A 21434-nucleotide genomic window follows, 5' to 3' on the forward strand; every position below is an offset into this window, starting at 1 on the left:
AGACCATTGCTAATTAATTTTTTAAGTTTAAATTTTAATGATAGAGCGTGGAACCAGGCCCTTTGGCCCACTTAGTTCAAACTGACCATCGATCACCTGTTCACACTCATTCTATCTTATTCCACTTTCTCATCCACTCGCTGCACACTGGAGCCAATTTACAGAGGCCAATTACATACCCGCCAGTTGTTGGGATGTGGGATGAAACCGGAGCACCCAGAGAAAACCCACACTGTCACAGGGGTAATAGACAATAGACAATTGGTGCAGGAGTAGGCCATTCGGCCCTTAGAGCCAGCACCACCATTCAATGTGATCATGGCTGATCATTCTTAATCAGTACCCCGTTCCTGCCTTCTCCCCATATCCCCTGACTCCGCTATCTTTAAGAGCCGGTTTCCTCCCACAATTTTATAGTGTATTGTGTGTTCTTTTTAAGTGTATCGGTGCTGGTAAATTAATTTCACTGCACCTCGGGTGCATGTGACAAATAAAATTGACTTTGACTTTAAGTTCTCTCTTGAAAGTATCCAGAAAACCGGCCTCCACCGCCCTCTGAGACAGAGAATTCCACAGGCTCACAACTCTCTGTGTGAAAATGCGTTTCCTTGTCTCTGTTCTAAATGGCTTCCCCTTATTCTTCAACTGTGGCCCATGGTTCTGGACTCCCCCCAACATCGGGAACATGTTCCCTGCCTCTAGCGTGTCCAAACCCTTAAAAATCTTATACGTTTCAATAAGATATCCCCTCATCCTTCTAAACTCCAGAGTATACAAGCCCAGCCGCTCCATTCTCTCAGCATATGATAGTCCCGCCATCCCGGGAATTAGCCTTGTAAACCTGCGCTGCACTCCCTCAATAGCAAGAATGTCCCTCCTCAAATTCAATTGAGGAATGTGCAAACTCCACACAGGCAGCAACCAAGGTCTGGATTGAACCAAGGTTTGTGACACTGTGAGGCAGCAGCTCTACCAGCTGTTCCATTGTGCTGCCCAAACCCCTAGAAAAAATATCATGGCACATACTTTTTTCAGATAAATCTATTTATAAATGAACCATAACACATAACTTTAGCCATAACACACTTTACTTCCGAGCCCTCTGTACAGGCTTGTAATAATCAAACCGAATGCATACTGTAACTTCACACTTTAATGATATTTATATTATAGCTCTATACGTGTCCTATTTTTCTTTTACTGATGTAATGCAGAAGACGTTGACACTTAGCATCAGTTTTTCCAGACTGCAGCAATATTTAAGAACATACAAACACTGAGGCTGCACGGTGACGTAGTGGTAGAGCTACGGCCTTACAGCGCCAAGAGACCTGGGATCGATCCTGGCTATGGGTGGTGTCTGCACGTTCTCCCCGTGACCTGCGTGGTTTTTCTCCGAGATCTTCGGTTTCCTCCCACACCCCAACGACGTACTGGTTTGTAAGTTAATTGGCTTGGTGTAAATATAGATGTAAAAATGTATGTAGGATAGTGTTAATGTGCGGGGATTGCTGGTCGGTGTGGTGGGCCGAAGGGCCTGTTTCTGCGCTGTATCTCTGAACTAAAACTAAACTGAACTAAACATGAGATCAGGGCGGAAGGAGGTCACTTAGCCATTTATATAATCACAGGCTGATTTGATTGCAACCTCAAGTTTGCATGTATATTTACTTTTCAGGCCTTTGTTTCGCAAAACCATATCTATCTCGGCCTTATAAATATTCAAAGATTCTTAAAAATGCTCAAAGAGTTTTTGGAAATCTCTTTTATTAATAGCCCGGGCATCTGGCGCTGCGAGGCAGCAGTTCCACCCGCTGCGTCACGTGTTTTAAAGTCATAAGTTCAAGTACAGGAGCCGCAAAGGTGCAACTCGAACGCCCAGGAACAGAGGAGGTTAAAAATATGGGGTGGACACTGCCCGGTCCATCGTGGGTTATAGGTAGCGTTGCAAACTTTCTCACTCCCAAATAAGGGACAAAATGTCAAAACAAGGGATAAAATTCCCAAACGCAATTCGTTGACCGACTCGGCCATGGCTGGGTGAATGATGAGTTGGCCCCAGGTGCTGGACTGCACACAAAGCCCAGCCGGCGGGCCAGCTGGGGAGATTTGACCCGGCACGCCATCCAACTCGTGAACCGATGATCAGCCATGAGAAGGGTGGTGGTGTCGGCGGTAAGCGAAGGTCAGACAGATGGCCGGGCTGCCGACCGACGGGGCCACGGGCGAGTCGCTGCTGCTGCTGCTGCACTCCATAGGCTGCACTATGTCGGGACGGGTGAGGCGGGGCTGGACACGGCGCTCCAACCCAACAGTCTCCTCAACCCGAGTAGTAGCAGTCAAATACGGTCAAGGGCGGTCTCGTATGAGACAAACCAATTTAGCCCAATATGTCCCGGGATGTCCCGGCTTATACGGGACAGTTGGCAACCGTAGTTACGGGTGTAGACCTACTGCCAGAGACCCGGGTTCAATCTTGTCCGTACGGAGTTTGTACTTTCTCCCCGCGACCTGCGTGGGTTTCTCCGAGATCTTCGGTTTCCTCCCACACGACAAAGACATATGCGTTTGTAGGTTAATTGGCTTAGTATGAATGTAAAATTGTCCCTTGTGTGTGTAGGACAGTGTTAATGTGCGGGGATCGTTGGTCGATGTGGACCCGGTGGGCCGAAGGGCCTGTTTCTGCGCTGAAATATCTAAACTAAACTAAAAATTAAACTACATCCCAATATCCCATGGAAGGCACTAGCCAGCATCCCGTGTTGGAGCTCCGGAGTGCTGGGCCTGCCGACTTCAACAACGTGTAGTAGTGGTCTGCGGAGCTTCCAGCTGCGGCGGCGCTGACTTTATCAACGCGGAGCCTGGGATCTCTCGCCCAGGTCGCCAGTGTTGCAGCTTCGCCCAGCACGGCCTGTGGACTTCGGGAGTCGCGGTCTCCGGGAGGAAGCGGCCGTTTCGGAACTCCAAGCCACTGAGAGCGTTCTTCCGACGCCGGAGTTCCATCATCCTGGCGAGAGGGCCTGAAACATCGGGCCGCCGTAGCGGCGACTGCAAAGGCCTCAATAGGCCCCGACCACGGGTGAACATCGAGGAAGTGGACTGAACTTTGCTGCCTTCCCTCACAGTGGGAAACATTGATCCCTCTGTGGGGGGATGTTTTTTATGTTAAGTGTTAATTTCTATAATGTTTTATTTATTTTATTTGTGCGCTGCAAACTCAAATTTTACAGCACCAATTGGTGTATGTGACAATAAATGTCCTTTGTCCTTTGTATATGGAACGAGCCGCCAGATGAACATTTAGTACAAATCATAATTAAACATGGGCTCTGTCTGTGTGGAGTTTGTACGTTCTCCCCATGACCACGTGGGTTTTCCCCAGGTTCTCCGGTTTCCTCCCACACTCCAAAGGTGTGCAGGTTTGCAGGTGAATTGGCTTCGATAAAGATATTAAATTGTCCCTGGTGTGTAGGATAGTGCCAGGGTACAGGGGTCGCTGGTCGGCGCAGACTCGGTCGGCCGAATGGCCTGTTTCTGCGCTGTATCTCTAAACGAAACAAAAACGTGGCTTCATATGGAGCTCCAAGTTTCCTCTCACATCTGAAGATCACACGAGGGGACTCAAGGACAAGGACCCTGTCTGATTCTTTAGTCAGAGGGTGGTGAATCTGTGGAATTCATTGCCACGCACGGCGGTGGAGGCCAAGTCAATGGATATTGTTAAAGCAGAGGTGGAAAGGTTCTTGATGAGTACGGGTGTCAGGGGTTATGGGGAGAAGGCAGGAGAACGGCGTTGAGAGGGAAAGACAGATCAGCCACGATTGAACGGAGGAGCAGACTTGATGGGCCGAATGGCCTAATTCTGCTCCGAGAACTCATGAAACATTCTGTAAATTATTACAAAAAGAGCTGATGAAATTTGAGTTCTCTTTCTCCTCTCTGTGGATGGAGAGAAGCCTATTTTCTGCCAAGCTGTTTGCAATCCACAGGTGCACAGCCAATTGTTCCTTCGTCATTTCTGGAAATTCACTCTTAGATATGTCGAGCAGACCAGCGAGGAGAGCTGCCAGCTGTGGTTTTGAAAATGTAAAAGTCAACACTTTCCTTCCTTGAATGGAAGGGTCTATGAACATCAGAACATATCTGAGGTAAAATAACAAAAAAATATTTATTCCAGCTTGCAGCGTTTTTTTCATCTCACTGTTTACCTTTGCAGGTTTTGCTTTGAAGATAGACCCAGATATCCGGAGCAACTCAGCGGGTCAGGCAGAATTTCTGGAGAAAAAAGGATGGGTGACGTTTCGGGTCGGGACCCTTCTTCAGACTCAAAGTGGAGCGGAGGGAACCAGAGGTAAGAAAAGGCTGGAACAAAGCAGGTCCGGCGACAGATGACCAAGGAAGGGTTGGAGCCCACAATGGTCCATTGTTGGCTGGGGAAGACGTGATAATGAAGGGATTCAAGGATGCGTATTGTAAATTGTCCCTAGTGTTTGTCGGTATAGTGATGGTGTACAGAGATCGCTGGTCGGCACGGACTCAGTGGGCCAAAGGGCCTGTTTCGGCGCTGTATATCCAAACTGAAAAAAGCTAAGATGGCTCCTCTAACACTTGCCCAGTAGTCCATTCAGTGCGTGGCCAGGTTAAACCGGGCACTCAACACCAGACTGAGCATGGTATCCAAGATTCAGATATGATAGCCTGACTATCGGGCTCAACTCGTCTAAGCCGACAAAAATGTCCCATCTAAGCTAGTCGCATTTGCCCAAGTTTGGCCCATATCCCTCCGAATCTTTTCTACCCAGGTAGATGTCCAAGTGAGATCACACCTTCCCCAGCCAACAATGGACCTGCCAGGCAACCCCCTGCCGGAGGTCATGTGTGGCTGCCCCTGATCGTTCTGGTCATTTCCCGCCTTCAGCTCTTTTCCTCCCCTCCCCCCCAACCCCTACATTCAGTCTGAAGAAGGGTCCCGACCTAAAACGTCACCCATCCTTTATCTCCAGAGATGCTGCCTGACCCATTGAGTTACTCCAACACTTTGTGTACATCAAGTGCCTTTTAAATGTCAATATAGCCCCTGCCTCAAATAGCTCCTCTGGCATCTCATTCCATACACCCACCACCCTCTGAGCGAAAAACAGTTGCATTTCAGGTCTGGATTAAATTTTGTCCCCCTCACTTTAAATCTACATCTTCTGGTTCTCGATTCCACTACTCTTGGTAAACGACTCTGTGCATTCACTCTAACTATTCCCCTCATGATTGTATACACTTCTGTAAGATCACCCCTCATCCTCCTGCGCTCCAAGGAATAAAGTCCTAGCCTGCCCAACCTCTCTCTATAGCTCACAGGTCAGTGCATTCACCCTATCTATTCCCCTCATCTAAAATCAGCTGTTTTTATTTAACAGTTCTACTCGTGTACTCCCAGCTAAAGCTGTGGATATCACTCAACGAGTGGTAGTTCCAAAATATTTTTGCTAATTGAAGTCGTTTGTGGCATCTGCAGACATTTCTTCTCGACCCAGTTTTCTCACTTCCAGTGTCATGTTTCAGCCACAGTGCATTGCTGGGCAATGAGCTGAGACTGGCTGTTACTGTTAGAGGTGAAAATTACTGGAATCAGTCGGTACAGAGCATGGAATTCCTGGCTGCCTCCCACCGAGACCCAGCCATGTCTTGAACAACCAGTTGTGGTGCGCTGTGGTTGAAGGCCGCCCTCGGGACTTCTCCAGGTCAGAAGGTGGCTGAGCCAGTGCAAACTGCACACTCGTAGAGACAACGACTGAAGATGCTGGTTTATGCCGAAGATAGACACAAATTGCTGGAGTAACTCAGCCGGTCAGGCAGTATCTCTGGAGAAAGAGGACGAGTAGCGTTTTGGTTCGGGACCCTTCTTCAAGCTACTCGCTCAGCCAGCGAGCCGCTAAAGGCACGCCGGGCGGTGAAGCCAATCTCTCGCTGCGCTGCCGGGGGCCAGGAATCTCCCAGACTTGAGGCAGGAGAGGCGAGGAGTGGGGGGGGGGGGGGGGGGGGTGGTAGTGTATGTCCTCCACTGACTTGGAGCAACCTCAGCTTTGTCAAGGTCTGACCTGCAGAGCATGGAGATAACCAGACCCCTGTGAGGAATGGGGGCTCTGGCTCATTTTGACAAGTGACATTGAATTCATTGCATGACTTGCCAAAGGCCTTATTTCAGAATCTCGACATGGAGATGCGGTGGCGCAGCGGTAGAGTTGCTGCCTTACAGCGCCAGCGACCCGGATTCGATCCTGACCACGGGTGCTTGTCTGTACTGTTCTCCCTGTGACCGCGTGGGTTTTCTCCAGCAAGTTCCGGCTACAGACGTAGAGGTTTGCAGGTTAATTTGACCAGTAAAAATTATCATTGTCCCTAGTGTGTAGGATAGTGCTAGTCTACTGGTCGGTGAGGACTCGGTGGGCCGGAGGGCCTGTTTCCGCGCTACATCTCTAAACGAAACTAAACCATCCTAAACTAAAAAGAACATGGTTAGTTCCTAATCAATAAATATAGATGTACTTTCTGTACACCTGTGAAATTCAAGTACCTCGACTAAGATATTAAAGATTGCAAAGGGATAAACATGTATTGATTGCAATTGCTTATCAGTTACGTATGAATATAGTTCCAGCAGAATTCTGTCGAACCGCTGAGTAATATTATTTCTAAATACATGGTTGCCTAGAATTCATTTGCATACCGCCCACACATGCTTCCAGTGAAATGCAAGGTATTTCTTGGGCTAGTTCCTTTTCTAGCCCTACAGGTGGATCATTGAAGGCTCAACAATCAAATATTTCAGGAAGGAAGTTGAAATCGTTAGCCAACAATTTATAATGGTTGTAAAAGAAGAAAAAATACTTTCGACTGTGCAAGAACTAACTGACCATGAAAGCTGATAAAGGAAGTACGTGAAGCTATTGTGTGGGAAGGAACTGCAGATGCTGGTTTACACCGAAGACAGACACAAAATGCTGGAGTAACTCAACGGGACAGGCAGCATCTCTGGATAGAGACCCTTCTTCAGACAGAGAGTCAGGGAAGAGGGGAAGGATGTAGATGAGCGGCATGCATTGCAGTTCACAGTCGCCAGTATTGGGGGTTTTCAGTGTTTTCTGGGTGAATTTTAGCAGGATCCCTCTAACACCTTTGTACCTTTTCATTAAGGTTCCCTCTCCCCTGACACTCAGTCTAAAGAAAGGTCTCGACCCGAGACGTCACCCATTCCTTCTCTCCAGAAATGCTGCCTGTCCCGCTGAGTTACTCCGGCATTTTGGGTCTATCTACATGAAGCTATTGTTTAACTGATTATCTGGAACAATTTGGTGGTTTCAATGGAATTTTTTTAATGCAGACAGGTAACAAAATGTCAACACCCATAATTATTCCGTCTCTATCCGCTTCTGCAGAAGCTGCTATACTTGCTCTTTATTTCCAACATTTTTTTGTCATGGTTTTTATGACGTTGCAACAAAGAACTGCAGATGCTGAAAAGACACAAAGTGCTGGAGCAACTCAGCAGGGCGCCACGGTGGTGCAGCAGTAGAGTTACGGAGCCTGTACGTTCTCCCCGTGACCTGCGTGGGTTGTCCCCAGCAGCTCCCTTTTCATATTGGCACGTTCTATATATTTCCATGTAATTGCCCAGGCCATTCGGTTTCAATGACAGCGGTTTTACTGAAACGGACCAGTGAGGATTGGCCAGGATACCAACAAGAAATGGGCCATTCTTCAGAATAATGTGCTTGGATCTATTACAACCAACACTGGCAGCAAATGACTTAAAGCCGCATCTAAAAGACAGGTCTTCTGACAATTTAGCACATCCGACATATGGTATGCACTGTCAGCCTGGATCATGTGCTCAAGATGATGAAGATTTCTCGAACTCCTGCCTCTGTTTAACTACAAGAGGTTACTTATATATATTAATAAGCTCTGTACTACAGAGACTTGGGGGCATTGGTTTTGTCTTTCTGCACTATTATTGCACTATTACTATTATTGAGTGTGTACATATATATATATATATATATATATATATACACATATGGTTTATTCTAACATAGCACAACAGTTTTCAGACTTAACTGGCTCGGGATGCATCACAGTTTGGTTTGGTAACAGCTCCATCCAAGACCGCAAAAATTTGCAGAGAATTGTGGACACAGCCCAGACCATCACACAAACCAACCTCCCTTCTATTGACTTCATTTACACCTCACGCTGCCCCGGCAAGGCCACCAGTATAATCAAGCACCCCGCCCGTTCTCTCATATCCCCTCTCCCATCGGGCAAAAGGTATAGAAGTGTGAAAACGCACACCTCCAGATTCAGGGACAGTTTCTTCCCAGCTTTTACCAGGCAACTGAACCATCCTACCCACAGCTAGAGAGCAGTCCTGAGCTACTATCTACCTAATTGGAGGCCGTTGGACTGTCTTTGAATGGACTTTACTAGACTTTATCTTGCACTGAACATTATTCCCTTTATCATGTATCTGAACACTGTGGACGGCTCGATTGTAATCGTGTATTGTCTTTCTGCTGACTGGATAGCACGCAACAAAAGCTTTTCACTGTACCTCAGTACATGCAACTATAAACTAAACTGGACTAGCTTATACAAAAAGCTGACCCTCAGAGGGTCAGACAGCATCTCTGGAGAAAAGGAATAGGTGACATTTCCGGTCGAGACCCTTCTTCATACCTAGGTACTGTTGTTGATGGGAGAAACTTGTAGACATGTAGAAGTGGCTTAACCACATTTTGGGCACGTTACAATTTTGAAGCCATTATGTTCTGAGGAAATATTACCTAATAAATTCATCATATTCCCTGAATATATAATCTTGTGATTATTAACCATCAGTTATTCCATTGGAACGTCAGATTACTTCCTCCTAATGACAGGAAGGAAATAAACCATGAGATATCCTGTAACATCTTGTTTTCCAGTAACAGGAAGTAGGGATGTATAAAGAGTAGAATTCCAGGTTACAAGATTTACTGACAATTCTATAAATCCAAACTTTACAACTCATAATTACACCATGGTAATTATTAGTTTAGTTTAGAGATACAGCTCGGAAGCAGACCCTTCAGCCCACCGAGTCCGCGCTCACCACCGATCCCCGTACACTAACGCCATCCTACACACACTAGGAGCAATTTTTACATTTACTGTATACCAAGACAATTAACCTCACAAACCTGTACATCTTTGGAGTGTGGAAGGAAACCGAAGATCTCAGAGAAAATCCACGGGGAGAACGTACAAATTCCCTACAGACAGCACCCGTAGTCAGGATTGAACCCGGGTCTCGGGCGCTGTAAGGCAGCAACTCTACCGCTGCGCCATCTTGCCGCCCGATTATTATCAGGGTGTGGAATAGTTCCTGAGTTATTGAGCACTGAAAGTTTTAAAGGGAAATAAAATAGTAAATCCCGCATAGGTGAAAATGAAGAAAGAACTGCAAATGCTGGTTAATACACAAAAGGACATATAATGCCAGAGTAACTCACCAGGTCAGGCAGCGCCTCTGGAGAACAAGGATAGGTGATGTTTCATGTGAGCTCTTGGCTGAAGTAGGGTCTCGACCCGAAATCTCACCTATCCATGTTATCCAGAGATGTTGCATGACCCGCTGAGTTACTCCAGCATTTTGCCTCCATTTGTGAACATTTTCCTCATTCGAGGTTTTACTGAAAGGTACTGTTAAAGAAGCTGAATTTATAACAATGAGGAGATGATCAATTGGATGTTTACAATCTGTTTCGCAATCCAATTAGTCTGGCAACTCCCCTGACATCAATCTGAAGAAGGGTCTCGACCCGAAACATCACCCATTTCTTCTCTCCAGAGACGCTGCCTGTCCCGCTGCGTTACTCCAGCATTTTGTGTCTACTGGAGAAAGGGATAGTATGAGATAGCTGAAAATAGGCACAAAAAGCTGGAGTAACTCGGCCGATAGGAATAGGTGACGTTTCGGGTGGAGACCCTTTTTCAGGAGAAGGGTCTTGACTTGAAAACATCACCTATTCCTTTTCTCCAGAGATGTTGTCTGACCCGCTGAGTTACTCCAGCTTTTTGTGTCTATGTTCAGTTTAAACCAGCATCAGTAATTCCTTCCTACACAGTATGGGATAGCTCTTCCAAAGAGCTAGCACATGCACAAAGGACTGAATGGCCTTCTGAGTATTGTTGCATTCCATGGTAACTTTGCTAGTGAATAGTTACATTGATGTAATGGAAGACCACGTGATTCATCACAGAAAGCTGTTTCACAACCCGATTCTGGGAAATTCAAGGCCTTATATGGATTACTACCAGTTCTCGACCATTGTTAGATTTTTTTCATGCAAATGCACAAATTACAACTAGCTACAAGCAATAAAAATTCATTTTTAGAAGCATAATGAATCCTTGCCAAAGCAACAATTGCCTGTAAAGTTTTATGACGCTATTTGACTAAACCTAGGATTTTAAGAATAATGGGGTAAGCCATTTAAAACGGAGATGAGGAAACACATTTTCTCATAGAGAGTTGTGAATCTGTATAATTCTCTGCCTCAGTGGTGGAGGCCGGTTCTCTGGATACTGTCAAGAGAGAGCTAGATAGGACTCTTAAAGATAGAGGAGTCAGGGGATATGGGGAGAAGGCAGGAACGGGGTACTGATTGGGGATGATCAGTCATGATCACATTGAATGGCGGTGCTTGCTCGAAGGGCCAAATGGCCTACTCCTGCACCTATTGTCTAGGCTTAGAGTCATAGCCATAGAGTCATCAAGTCATAGGGTGATACAGCGTGGAAACAGGCCCTTCGGCCCAACTTGTCCACGCCAGCCAACATGTCCCAACTACACTAGCCCCACCTGCCCGCGTTTGGTACACATCCCTCCAAACTTGTCCTGTACCTGTCTAACTATTTCCTAGAAGTTGGGATAATCCCAGCCTCAACTACCTCCTCTGGCAGCTCGTTCTTTCAAACACCCACCACAGTTTGTGTGAAAAGGTTATCACTCACATTCCTATTAAATCTTTTCCCCTTCACCTTAAAGTTATGTCCTCTGGTCCTCGATTCACCTACTCTGAGCAAGAGACTGTGCATCAACCCAATCTATTCTTCTCTTGATTTTACACACTATAAGATCAAAGATCACAGAGCTCATATTAAAATAGTAGTTAAATTCACATTTAGTTTCATAATTTAGTCTGGTGACTTGACAGCAAAAATGTACACTACTATTACAGACTAGGATACGAAGGAACATTAAACAAATGTCTATGTAGAGCCTTTCACAACTTCAATACTTATCATTGTCAAAGGAAGATATTACTTTTATAGGGTGGCACAGCGGTAGAGTTGCTGTCTTACAGCGCCAGAGACCGGGTTCGATTCTGACTACGGGTGCTGTCTGTACAGTGTTTGTACGTTCTCCCTGTGACCGCGAGGGTTTTCCCCGGGTGCTCCGGTTTCCTCCCACACTCCAAAGACGTACAGGTTGGTAGGTTCGTTTGGCTTTGACAAAAATTGTAAATTGTCCTTAGTGTGTGTGTAGGGTAGTGCTAATGTGCGGTGTGGTCGCTGGTCGGCGCGGACTCGGTGGGCCGAAGGGCCTGTTTCCGTGCCGTATCTCTAAACTAAACTAAACTAAGCTAAAAATGCTTATACACACTTTGGAAATACCGTTTAACTTCAGCCACACGTATACTATCACTAATGCCAAGATTAGTCGTCCAGAGCTCCAAACTGCACTAACACTCAGCTGATTTGCCGAATAACCTTCAAGGTCCTTGAGCCTTTACTGAGGGGTGTGTTTTGAAATTTCATGACTAACAGGAAATGCGTGTATCTTGAGCTCTCCCCACCCACTGGTTCGATGTTTTAGTGATAGTAACGTGTTTTGCAAGAAAATGTATCGTTCCCAAGGAGATAGATGTCTCAATCCTTGCGTGTCTCTTTTGAACTTGTCTTCGTCGTATTTGTTTTAAGTTCTGTGATTCAATTAAACAATTCTGGCCAAACCCGAAATTAGTGGGCGCACAGGCATGCAGTAATAGTTTATTTCTGTCCCACTAAAGCACAATTATAGAAAGCACTGAAACTTCTTTACTAACTCTGCTTTCAAATGTGTCCCATAACATCTACCGCCACTGCAGTATGTTAAGAAATTCACTGCCGGTCACTTCAAGCTGTGGTTTGGAAGAACTCAAAACATAACAATTCAATGTAGCGATAAGCATGTTAATAGGAATTGTAGGTCTGCAGCACTTTGACACTGCTCAGACTATAGGGTTTCAGAGTGTTTCACTGCGGTTTCCTGGCATTTACCATGAATAAACAGCTCTGCTTACAGTACATTCGCTTTGCCGCTATGGTAACAAAACATTGAGGGGCGTGCAGAGTACGAAACTACGTCAAAGGATCCTCCCTTCCACTGAACAGTGAATGAAAACAGGGCACTGTGCAGGAAGGAGCTGCAGATGCTGGTTTAAACCGAAGATGGACACAAAATGCAGGACTAACTCAGTGGGACAGGCAGCATCTCTGGAGAGAAGGAATGGGGAAAGTTTCTGGTCGAGACCCTTTTTCAGACTGAAGAAGGCAGCTCCCCTCAACAACAGTACCTAGGTCTGAAGAAGGGTCTCGTCCCGAAACTTCACCCATTCCTTCTCTCCAGAGATGCTGCCTGTCCCGCTGAGTAACTCCAGCATTTTGTGTCTATCTTCGAAAACAGGGAACTGATTCTTGTGTACATCCAAATACCTTACTTGGCTACAGAAGAGCTCTAGCATTTCAATTCAGACAAAGATAACTTGCACATAATTCAATTTTCAGCTGTCAATGGGTACCTTGAATTGAATAACCTTTAATAATCCTTTACAGGAAATTACAGTGCCACAACAGCTTCAAGACAGACATAACACCACACATTTCCTCAGATAGCTTCAATACTTAATAAGTTAAAATACAATGAATGAATACTAAAAAAATCCAAAATTATTTTTGTGCATTATAAAACCTTATAGCAGCTGGTATACAAGACTTCCTATATCTCTCCGTTTTGCACATTGGTGCAGTCAGTCTCTGACTGAAGATGCTGCTCTTGATCACCTTCAGGGCGTGGAGTGGGTGAGTGGGGTTGGTCATTATTGAACCTAGTTTGTTCAGAGTTCTGGCCTCTGCCACCTGCTGGACCGTTAGTTGCTCAGCCCCGACCACTGAGCCGGCCTTCCTGATCAGCTTGTCCAGTCTGTTTTTGTCCGCTATGCGGGCGCCTTCTCCCCAACAGGCCACAGCAAAAAACAGAGCACTGGCCACCACTGAATGGTAGACACTGCACAGTAAGGGTTGGCAGATGTTGAAACCATGCTGCCATCGCCAGATGTAACACATCTGGAGATGGCAGCACGGTGGCACAGCAGTAAAGTTCAGTATGCCAGAGGCCTGGGTTCGATCCTGACTACAGGTGCTGTCTGTACGGAGTTTGTACCTTCTCCCCGTGACCTGAGTGGGTTTTCTCTGGGATCTCCAGTTTCCTCCTGAATTCCAAACACGTGCAGGTTTGTAGGGTGACTGGCTTTGTATAATTGTAAATTGTCCCCAGTGTGTGTAGGATATTGTTAGTGTGCAGGGATTGCTGGTCGGCATGCACTTGCTCGGCCAAAGGACCTGTCTCCGCACTGTATCTCTAAACTAAACTAAACATCTGTATTCAAACCTATGGCTCGTGCTTTCAATCTAACAATTTTTTTAATTTTTCAAGGGTTCAAGAGGAAACATGGTAGGAATCAATATTCCAAACAATGGGTTGTGAGTTGCCCAAGTGAAATGTGAGATGCTGTTCCTCCAATTTGCATTTAGCCCCATTCTGACAATGGAGGAGGCCATTGACACAGTTTGGCACGGTTGAGTTTAGCTTATTGTCACGTGTACCGAGGTACAGTGAAAAGCTTTTGTAGCGTGCTAACCAGCCAGCGGAAAGACAATACATGATTACAATCGAGCCATTTACTGCGTACAGATACCTGATGAAGAGAATAACCTGAATAACTAATACCTTGGTACATGTGATCTCCTTATCGAGTCCACATCACACGATTAGAAATTGTTCAGTCAGAGCTAAACACAATTCTTGCCATAGAGGGAGTACAGAGAAGGTTCACCAGACTGATTCCTGGGATGGCAGGACATTCATATGAAGAAAGACTGGATAGACTCGGCTTGTACTCACTAGAATTTAGAAGATTGATGGGGGATCTTATAGAAACTTACAAAATTCTTAAGGGGTTGGACAGGCTAAATGCAGGAAGATTATTCCCGATGTTGGGGAAGTCCAGAACAAGGAGTCACAGTTTAAGGATAAGAGGGAAGTCTTTTAGGACCGAGATGAGAAAATCATTTTTTACACAGAGAGTGGTGAATCTGTGGAATTCTCTGCCGCAGAAGGTAGTTGAGGCCAGTTAATTGACTATATTTAAGAGGGAGTTAGATGTGGCCCTTGTGGCTAAAGGGATCAGCGGGTATGGAGAGAAGGCATATACAGGATACTGAGTTGGATGATCAGCCATGATCATATTGAATGGCGGTGCAGGCTCGAAGGGCCGAATGGCCTACTCCTGCACCTATTTTCTATGTTTTCTCGGCATCTGCATACAATGGCCTCTTGCGCTTCTTGTGCTACTTGTGCGTAGTGGATGAAAGATTGATGGAAACAGGGCCACGACGTGAACGCTCTTTCCTTGACCCCGGTACATGTGATAATAAAGCACCATTGAACCACGGCCACATTTTCATTTCTGTACCTTACTCTCCCAACAATAAATGCAAACCTTCTCTGCCCAGCTCGCTGGCTAGTTTTGATTCGTTTGGTATCGCCCGTGGCTTCGAGGAATCTGAAAATGAATTCATCAATTTTCTCCAGCCCAACATCTCCACAGAAGCTATTAATAGTTCAATAGTTACTTCATTGCCACATATATGTAGATAGTGAAATACTTTGTTTGCATACACTCAAGTGAAAATCATGATTTACATACAGTAAAGGCACCAATCCCTAACATAAATAATTATAATTTCTTCCAAGGCAGTTCATGGAGTCACCACCTTTCCCGTGCCACCTCCTACCTTTCAGGTATAGAGTTATAAAAAATATTGTGCTTAGTGGCTCAGCGGTAGAGCTGCTGCCTCACAGCACAAGAGACCCGGGTTCGATCCGAACAATGGATGCTGTCTGTTTGTACGTTTAGTTTAGTTTTGTTTTTCTTGTGACCACCCGTGTTTTCTCCGGGTGCTCCGATTTCAACCCACACTCCAAAGACGTACAGGTTTGCAGATTAATTGGCTTGGGTAAAAATTGTAAATTGCCCCTAATGTGTAGGATAGTGTTAGGGTACAGGGATCGCTGGATAGCGCAGGCTCGACAGGCCTGTTTCCGTGCCGTCTCTCTGAACTAAACTAAATTACTCTTTGCCTTCAAGGCCCATTGTCCAGGCGGCAGCACTGGATCAGAGATGCAGGGGTCTGGCGGTGGTGTTGGTCCTTTCCATCGCCGCTTCATGCCACAGCGTTGAAATCAATGTTCATACCACTGCGTTGTAAGCTACCCAAGCGGAATATGAGGTGCTGTTCTTCCTGTTTGCGTGAGGCCTCACTCTGGCAATGGAGGAGGCCCAGGACAGAAAGGTCAGTATGTGAATGGAAGCGGGAGTCAATGGGGAATATTGTAATATTATTCTTTAATGAACTGTAGCAATGAATGTATGAATTGATTGAACACACACATGCATGCACACTCAAACAGTGTATCAGGATCATCGGTAGACAAAAATGCTGGAGAAACTCAGTGGGTGAGGCAGTATCTATGGAGCGAAGGAATAGGTGACGTTTCGTGTCGAGACCCTTCTTCAGGTCTGAAGAAGGGTCTCGACCCAAAACGTCACCTATTCCTTCGCTCCATAGATGCTGCCTCACCCGCTGAGTTTCTCCATCATTTTTGTCTACCTTCGATTTTTCCAGCATCTGCAGTTCTTTCTTAAACATATCAGGATCATTGCACACTTTAAACTTTAGAGATACAGCGCAGAAGCAAGTCCTTCGGCCCACCGATTCCATGCTGACCACCGACCACTCCGTACACGAGCACTATCCTACACACAAAGGACAATTCACAATTAACCTGTATGTCTTTGGAGCGTGGGAGAGAACCGGAGTACCTGGAGAAAACCCACATGATCGCAGGGAGAATGTACAGACTCCGTACCAACGGCATCCGTAGTCAGGATCGAACCCATTCTCTGGCACTGTAAGGAAGCAACTCCACTGCTGCGCCACCATGCAACGTACTGATCACAATCTCCGGACACTAAAACCACTGTGATAGAGAACGACTAATGATATGGATTAGGATATAAACTGAGGTCTGTGTGGTGTCAAGGGTTGTGGGGAGAAGGCAGGAGAATGAGGGAAACATAGATCAGCCATGTTTGAATGGTAGAATAGACATGATGGGTCGAATGGCCTAACTCTGCCACTAGAATTAATGAACATATTCATCGAATAATCTCACAGGGCCAATAAGGGTTTTCTTGTATCTTCTTCTAAGGACCATTCACCTTGAAGTGAAGAGAATCGGAATCCTATATCGAAAAGAATGATAACTGAGTGAAGCTATTAAGTTACTTACCTCACTGTGCTGTGCTGAAACTGAGCAGCCCACAGCATTATTTATTATTTTATTTTATCCTCAATATTAATCTCAAAAAGTTGTTCAGTGGAAAACATTGAGTGTGCGTGTGTGTAAAGATACCTCACTGGGCTCCCCAGACCTTCTCAATGGCCATTTGCTGCCGAATTCACAACATCAGAAGAAACTGGCAGCAGCGGTTAGTGCAATTCAACATGATGGGAAGCAATAATTTTGTAATAGTATTCGCTGTCAGTTAAAGTCCGTTTGGAATAGAGCCAGGTCAAAGAAAGACCTTGGGTGTGGACACTATACATCCGCCAGCACTACGATTGTGTTCAATACATTGATCACTAGTGAAATATAGAAAGCAAACAAGACTAATAATTTGTCCTTGAATTTATACAGGAATAGCATCGTGTCTTTCTCCGTTACAGGGTTGTATACATGGTCATGCTTTGCACTTGAACAAAATCTTATATCTTCATTCGGATGGAATTAAATGAGTATGTTACTTCTAATGACGTTTTTTTTATTTTGACTTGGCTATAATCTTGTCTAGGAAAATTAATACTTTCAGATAGACTAGAGGTTTTGTCATATCGTATTAAATGTGATGATATATTGTTACAGCACAATGGAATAGGTTAGGTCATGTACACAATCAAACCGCACAAGCACAACTATTTAAATTTTATCAGCGTTCCCAGTCATTCACATTTGTGCAGAGTGATTACTGGCACAAAAAGCACACATTTCCATCAGGCCATGACTGACTGGCTCTGCGCCCTTACAAGAAGAGGATTACATTGCCAAGGGCTTGAGCAAGTAGGGTATTGATTTGAGTATAGTTATCAACATGGTTCCAATGCTGGGCTCTTTCAGCTGTTCAGGGGTAACTACTAACTGCTCAAGCTCCCTTACTGAATCCCTTTGCCGCACAACGTAACCTTATAATGTTCCCACTTGGCAGGGCTATTAACCACTTCCCAGAAGGTTCTACTTAACTCTCTGGACGTTGCTAGTTTTCAAAACTGCTCTGATTGGTAAATGAGCTTATCATAGAGGATTTTAATGGAATCACACGCACTGCTTAGAAGGTCTTAGGACTTGTGGTAATGTGTTTCTGCCATTCCATCGGAGTCTATTAAATATCATCCAGGCAATCAAGAATGGTCAGTTCACTTCCCTGAGAATCGACAAGTTAAATGGAGTTTGAAACCTACAACTTTGACGTGAAGTGTTGAATTATTCACTTGACATCTCTCTGCCTGTTTCCAGCTACCTAGTAAATGGCTCTGGTTCATAGAGAGCACGCCAAACTGTTTACGCAGAAGCCCTGACCACGAGTTAAACATTACAGGAAATAAATGTGTGAAAACAGGCAGGTGACTGATTGCAGTCTGATTCGGAGAATTTTGACCTGCAAGGTGACAATACTTGAAACTGTTCATACAATTGGCAGCATTAAATTGTGTTAAACAAGTTTCTTGCAGAATTCAGATTCTTGCAGCACGATCTGTATTTTGTTAATCAAGCCTATTAAGGTTCGTGCAATAGGATGTTTTACATATTACAATAACAAACTGAAGATTGCAGCACTAAGATCCCACACTGCACTTTCACGACAGCTGGGACTGTGCGCTTGCCATTTATATTGCAATGAAAAATAAGCAAGCCATGTCAACTTATTATCTGTAACCTGACAGTGCTACCGAGCCTTAGACACTCCCATCATGGATGGGGTTGGTATGATTCGAGCCATAGAGTGATACATTGTGGAAGCAGGCCCTTCAGCCCAACTTACCCACATCAGCCAACATGTCCCAGCTACACTAGTCCCACCAGCCCACATTTGGTCCATATCCCTCCAAACCTAAATCTATATGGACATTTCCCCGAAAAGACATTAAGGCAGCAACTTTCCACGCGGAGAAGAGCAAATGGTAGCCCTTAATGCAGGGGTAAGGGGTTGAGTTTGGATACATCATCGTGGACACTAATAGAAAGCAGACCTGTCCATTTTAAGTGGCAGGTATTCCAAATGCCAGCCAATGTAGGGTCAGGTGCCAACGCTAGCAACTTGAACCGTTGATGAATACTTGGTCGAGCGGCATCATAAATAGAGCGCACATTTCAGAAATGAAGCATGCAGATTTGTTGTCATTAAAAATAGTGCATTTTATTATAAATTATTGAAATTTATTATAAATAAAAAAAGAGTGCAAATATTTCCTGTTTCTTCAAGCTTAAGATCTCCAGCCGAGAAGGCCAGAGGGTTGTGTGAGAGTTCATGTGGCAAGTTTAGGATTATACAGGAGCATCGTAGTCCTGTAGGAACTGTCTTACAGGCATTGGCAGTTCTTGGACTTTACCGGATACCTCGACGTGTCCATTTACAGTTTTTCTACATAGGTGTTGTAGAGTCGACACGCTGGACGATAGAGGTCGAGAGAGTATCAGCGGAATCTTATCACCCCCTGAGTAAATGAAATAGACCCTCTTCACATTCCCCGAGTCTGTGGACTTTGAAGGCATATAGTGGTGAATCAGTTTTAACACGCAATCAAACTTCGGGACTGCCTGCGTGCTTTTAGGGTCCGTTTGTAGGAAAAAGGAGCAGTTCTCACACTGTATCCTCAAGTTTTTGGTGCCCGATTCTGTCTTAACGCTCAGGGTAAAGAAATGCTTGTTGTCCGAGCTGTCTCTGATGAGGAACGTCCCGACCGACTCCGAGTTCAACAGGATGTTTGCCTCGCCTCCATTCATTGTACTCCAGTAGAATCCGCTCTCTTTAAGTTTCCGAACGGTGTTCACGATGAGGTTGTACTCGCTTTTGGAAGAGAAGGTTTTCAGTCGATAGGATAATCTTTGGGTCGGCGCATCCACAGGACGGCTCATCCCGTCAAATTTACTGTGTGTTACCATCGCAGACAAGTCCTGGAATTGGGAGTTCCGGGAGAATTCAAAACAGCTTGTGAAGAAGAAGCATAAAGTGGCTTGTTGGTGTGTTTCCAGAGCCTGGAAGAGGAGGAGAGGAAAAAAACACATCTGATCAATAATCGATCTACAGAATTATGTTCCCAGCCTTGCAATAGAAAGTGTATCTATTCGCCCCCAAACACCATTTACAAAGGTGAATCTTTTGATGATTTTAACAATGACAGAACCCGGCTGAGTGTTTCAGTTGATCATGTCAAAGCAGCGGATGCGGCAACAAATGTATCCACTACCCGCTGGTTCAATTTTGAGCTCTCTTTCGTCACCATTCTTTTATTTGCTCCCAGTTTTTTCTTCCTCTCCGAAGCACATGTTCACAATCCCCGGCATCTCAAGCCTCCACTTCTAACAACGCCTTGCTTTTTAATTCAACCGCGCAGTTTCTCCCCAACTAGTCGAACTCACTGTGTACAACTTTTTCTACAATGGTCCCCCTCCCCCCAAATATATATATATATAATATATAAATATACATATACACACACACATATCAAGCAAGTTTAGATATCCGTTCGTCTTACCGTTGGCTACAGTTTGTGTCTTTAGGGTCGGTCCACGCTCCAAAACGGTGAGATTAGCTGGACTTGGAGTTTGGACGTTAGCAAGCAGTGCGAAGCAAAAATGTGAAGCCTGGTTCTTTCTGTACAGCCTCCGGGGCCACGGAATGTGAACTGCAGGCGTACAGGAGGCTTCCTGTCTGCTTGGCTCCTTTCAAATCAATGCCCTTTTTAAATGTATCTGGAGAAGTCGATAAAGTTTTGTGTACGTGGGTCGATCGCTTGCTTGCCAGACCTCTGTGTGTGAGAGTGTGTGTGTGTGTGTGACGGCTCTGATCGCGATCGCTCTCTCATACGTACACGCAGCTTTGCTCCAGTGAGCTCGCTTTTATATTTGCACACTCTTGCTCCGCCCTCTCCCGTTCCTGGAAATGCATTAGTTCTGGTAACGTCGTGATTCAAAAAAAAAAATCGGGCGAGTTGCCAGAAATGGGAAGTGTCTAAAAGTACGTGCCTTTACGGATATTGATTACAGGCTGTTCTCGGAGAGTTTGATTCAGTGTTTTCATTCTCAGAGGGTGCAGGGAAATTATTGCTATTCCTCCCCCCTCCCCCCTTCCCATTCGCCGTCGATTAGCCCTTGCTGAGAAGGAATGATTCACATCATGAGCTTCGTGTCCCCACTCACTCCGTGTTTGTTCCATTCACACTGTGCGTTGCTTCTAACCACGCCGCCCGCTCTGCTACTGGGAATCCTAGCGTACAACGACCCCCCCTTTCCCTCAGCACACCCCGTTTTAAGAGACAGACACCCCCTCCCTCCCGGCATTAAGACCCGCACCTTCCCCCCTCGGCCCCGCCATTGAAATGCTGCCAAACTCTGTCAAAAGTGAAGCCAGAGGGAAGATAGATAGACACACCACACTGGAGTAACTCAGCGGGTCAGGCAGCATCTCTGGAGAGGAGGAATAGACGAGACCCTTCTTCAGACTGAGAGTCGGGGGGGGGGGGGGGGGGGGGGGGGGGAATTGGCTGGGGGTTAAAAACAATATAGGTACAAAGAACCCTAATTAAAAGGTACAAAGAAGTTAGAGGGATCCCGGTTTTTAAAAAAATCACACAGTAAACACTGAAAATGTCCCGTAAGACTGCGACCCTGAACTGTAACGCGTGCCGTTCCATCTGCACCGGTTCACATTCTGTTTTAGTTGGGGGTTGGAACATGC

General features: G+C 45.4%; 1 protein-coding gene across 1 annotated transcript; it reads right to left on the reverse strand.

Moving 5' to 3' along the window:
• Positions 1-18871: 18871 nt before the first annotated feature.
• On the reverse strand, positions 18872-20595 carry socs3b (suppressor of cytokine signaling 3b). The gene is made up of 2 exons (XM_055653870.1): positions 20233-20595; positions 18872-19732 (listed from the first exon to the last, which is right to left on the reverse strand). The coding sequence occupies exon 2, from the start codon at positions 19637-19639 to the stop codon at positions 19022-19024; it is 618 nt and encodes a 205-aa protein (XP_055509845.1). The 5' UTR covers positions 19640-19732; positions 20233-20595; the 3' UTR covers positions 18872-19021.
• Positions 20596-21434: the final 839 nt, after the last annotated feature.

Source organism: Leucoraja erinacea, chromosome 23, assembly GCF_028641065.1.
Source record: "Leucoraja erinacea ecotype New England chromosome 23, Leri_hhj_1, whole genome shotgun sequence".
Classification (NCBI taxonomy): Eukaryota; Metazoa; Chordata; class Chondrichthyes; order Rajiformes; family Rajidae; genus Leucoraja; species Leucoraja erinaceus.

Bases quoted from the DNA above. Each gene is read 5' to 3' on its own strand.
- socs3b (XM_055653870.1), bottom strand. From the start codon at position 19,639: ATGGTAACACACAGTAAATTTGACGGGATGAGCCGTCCTGTGGATGCG.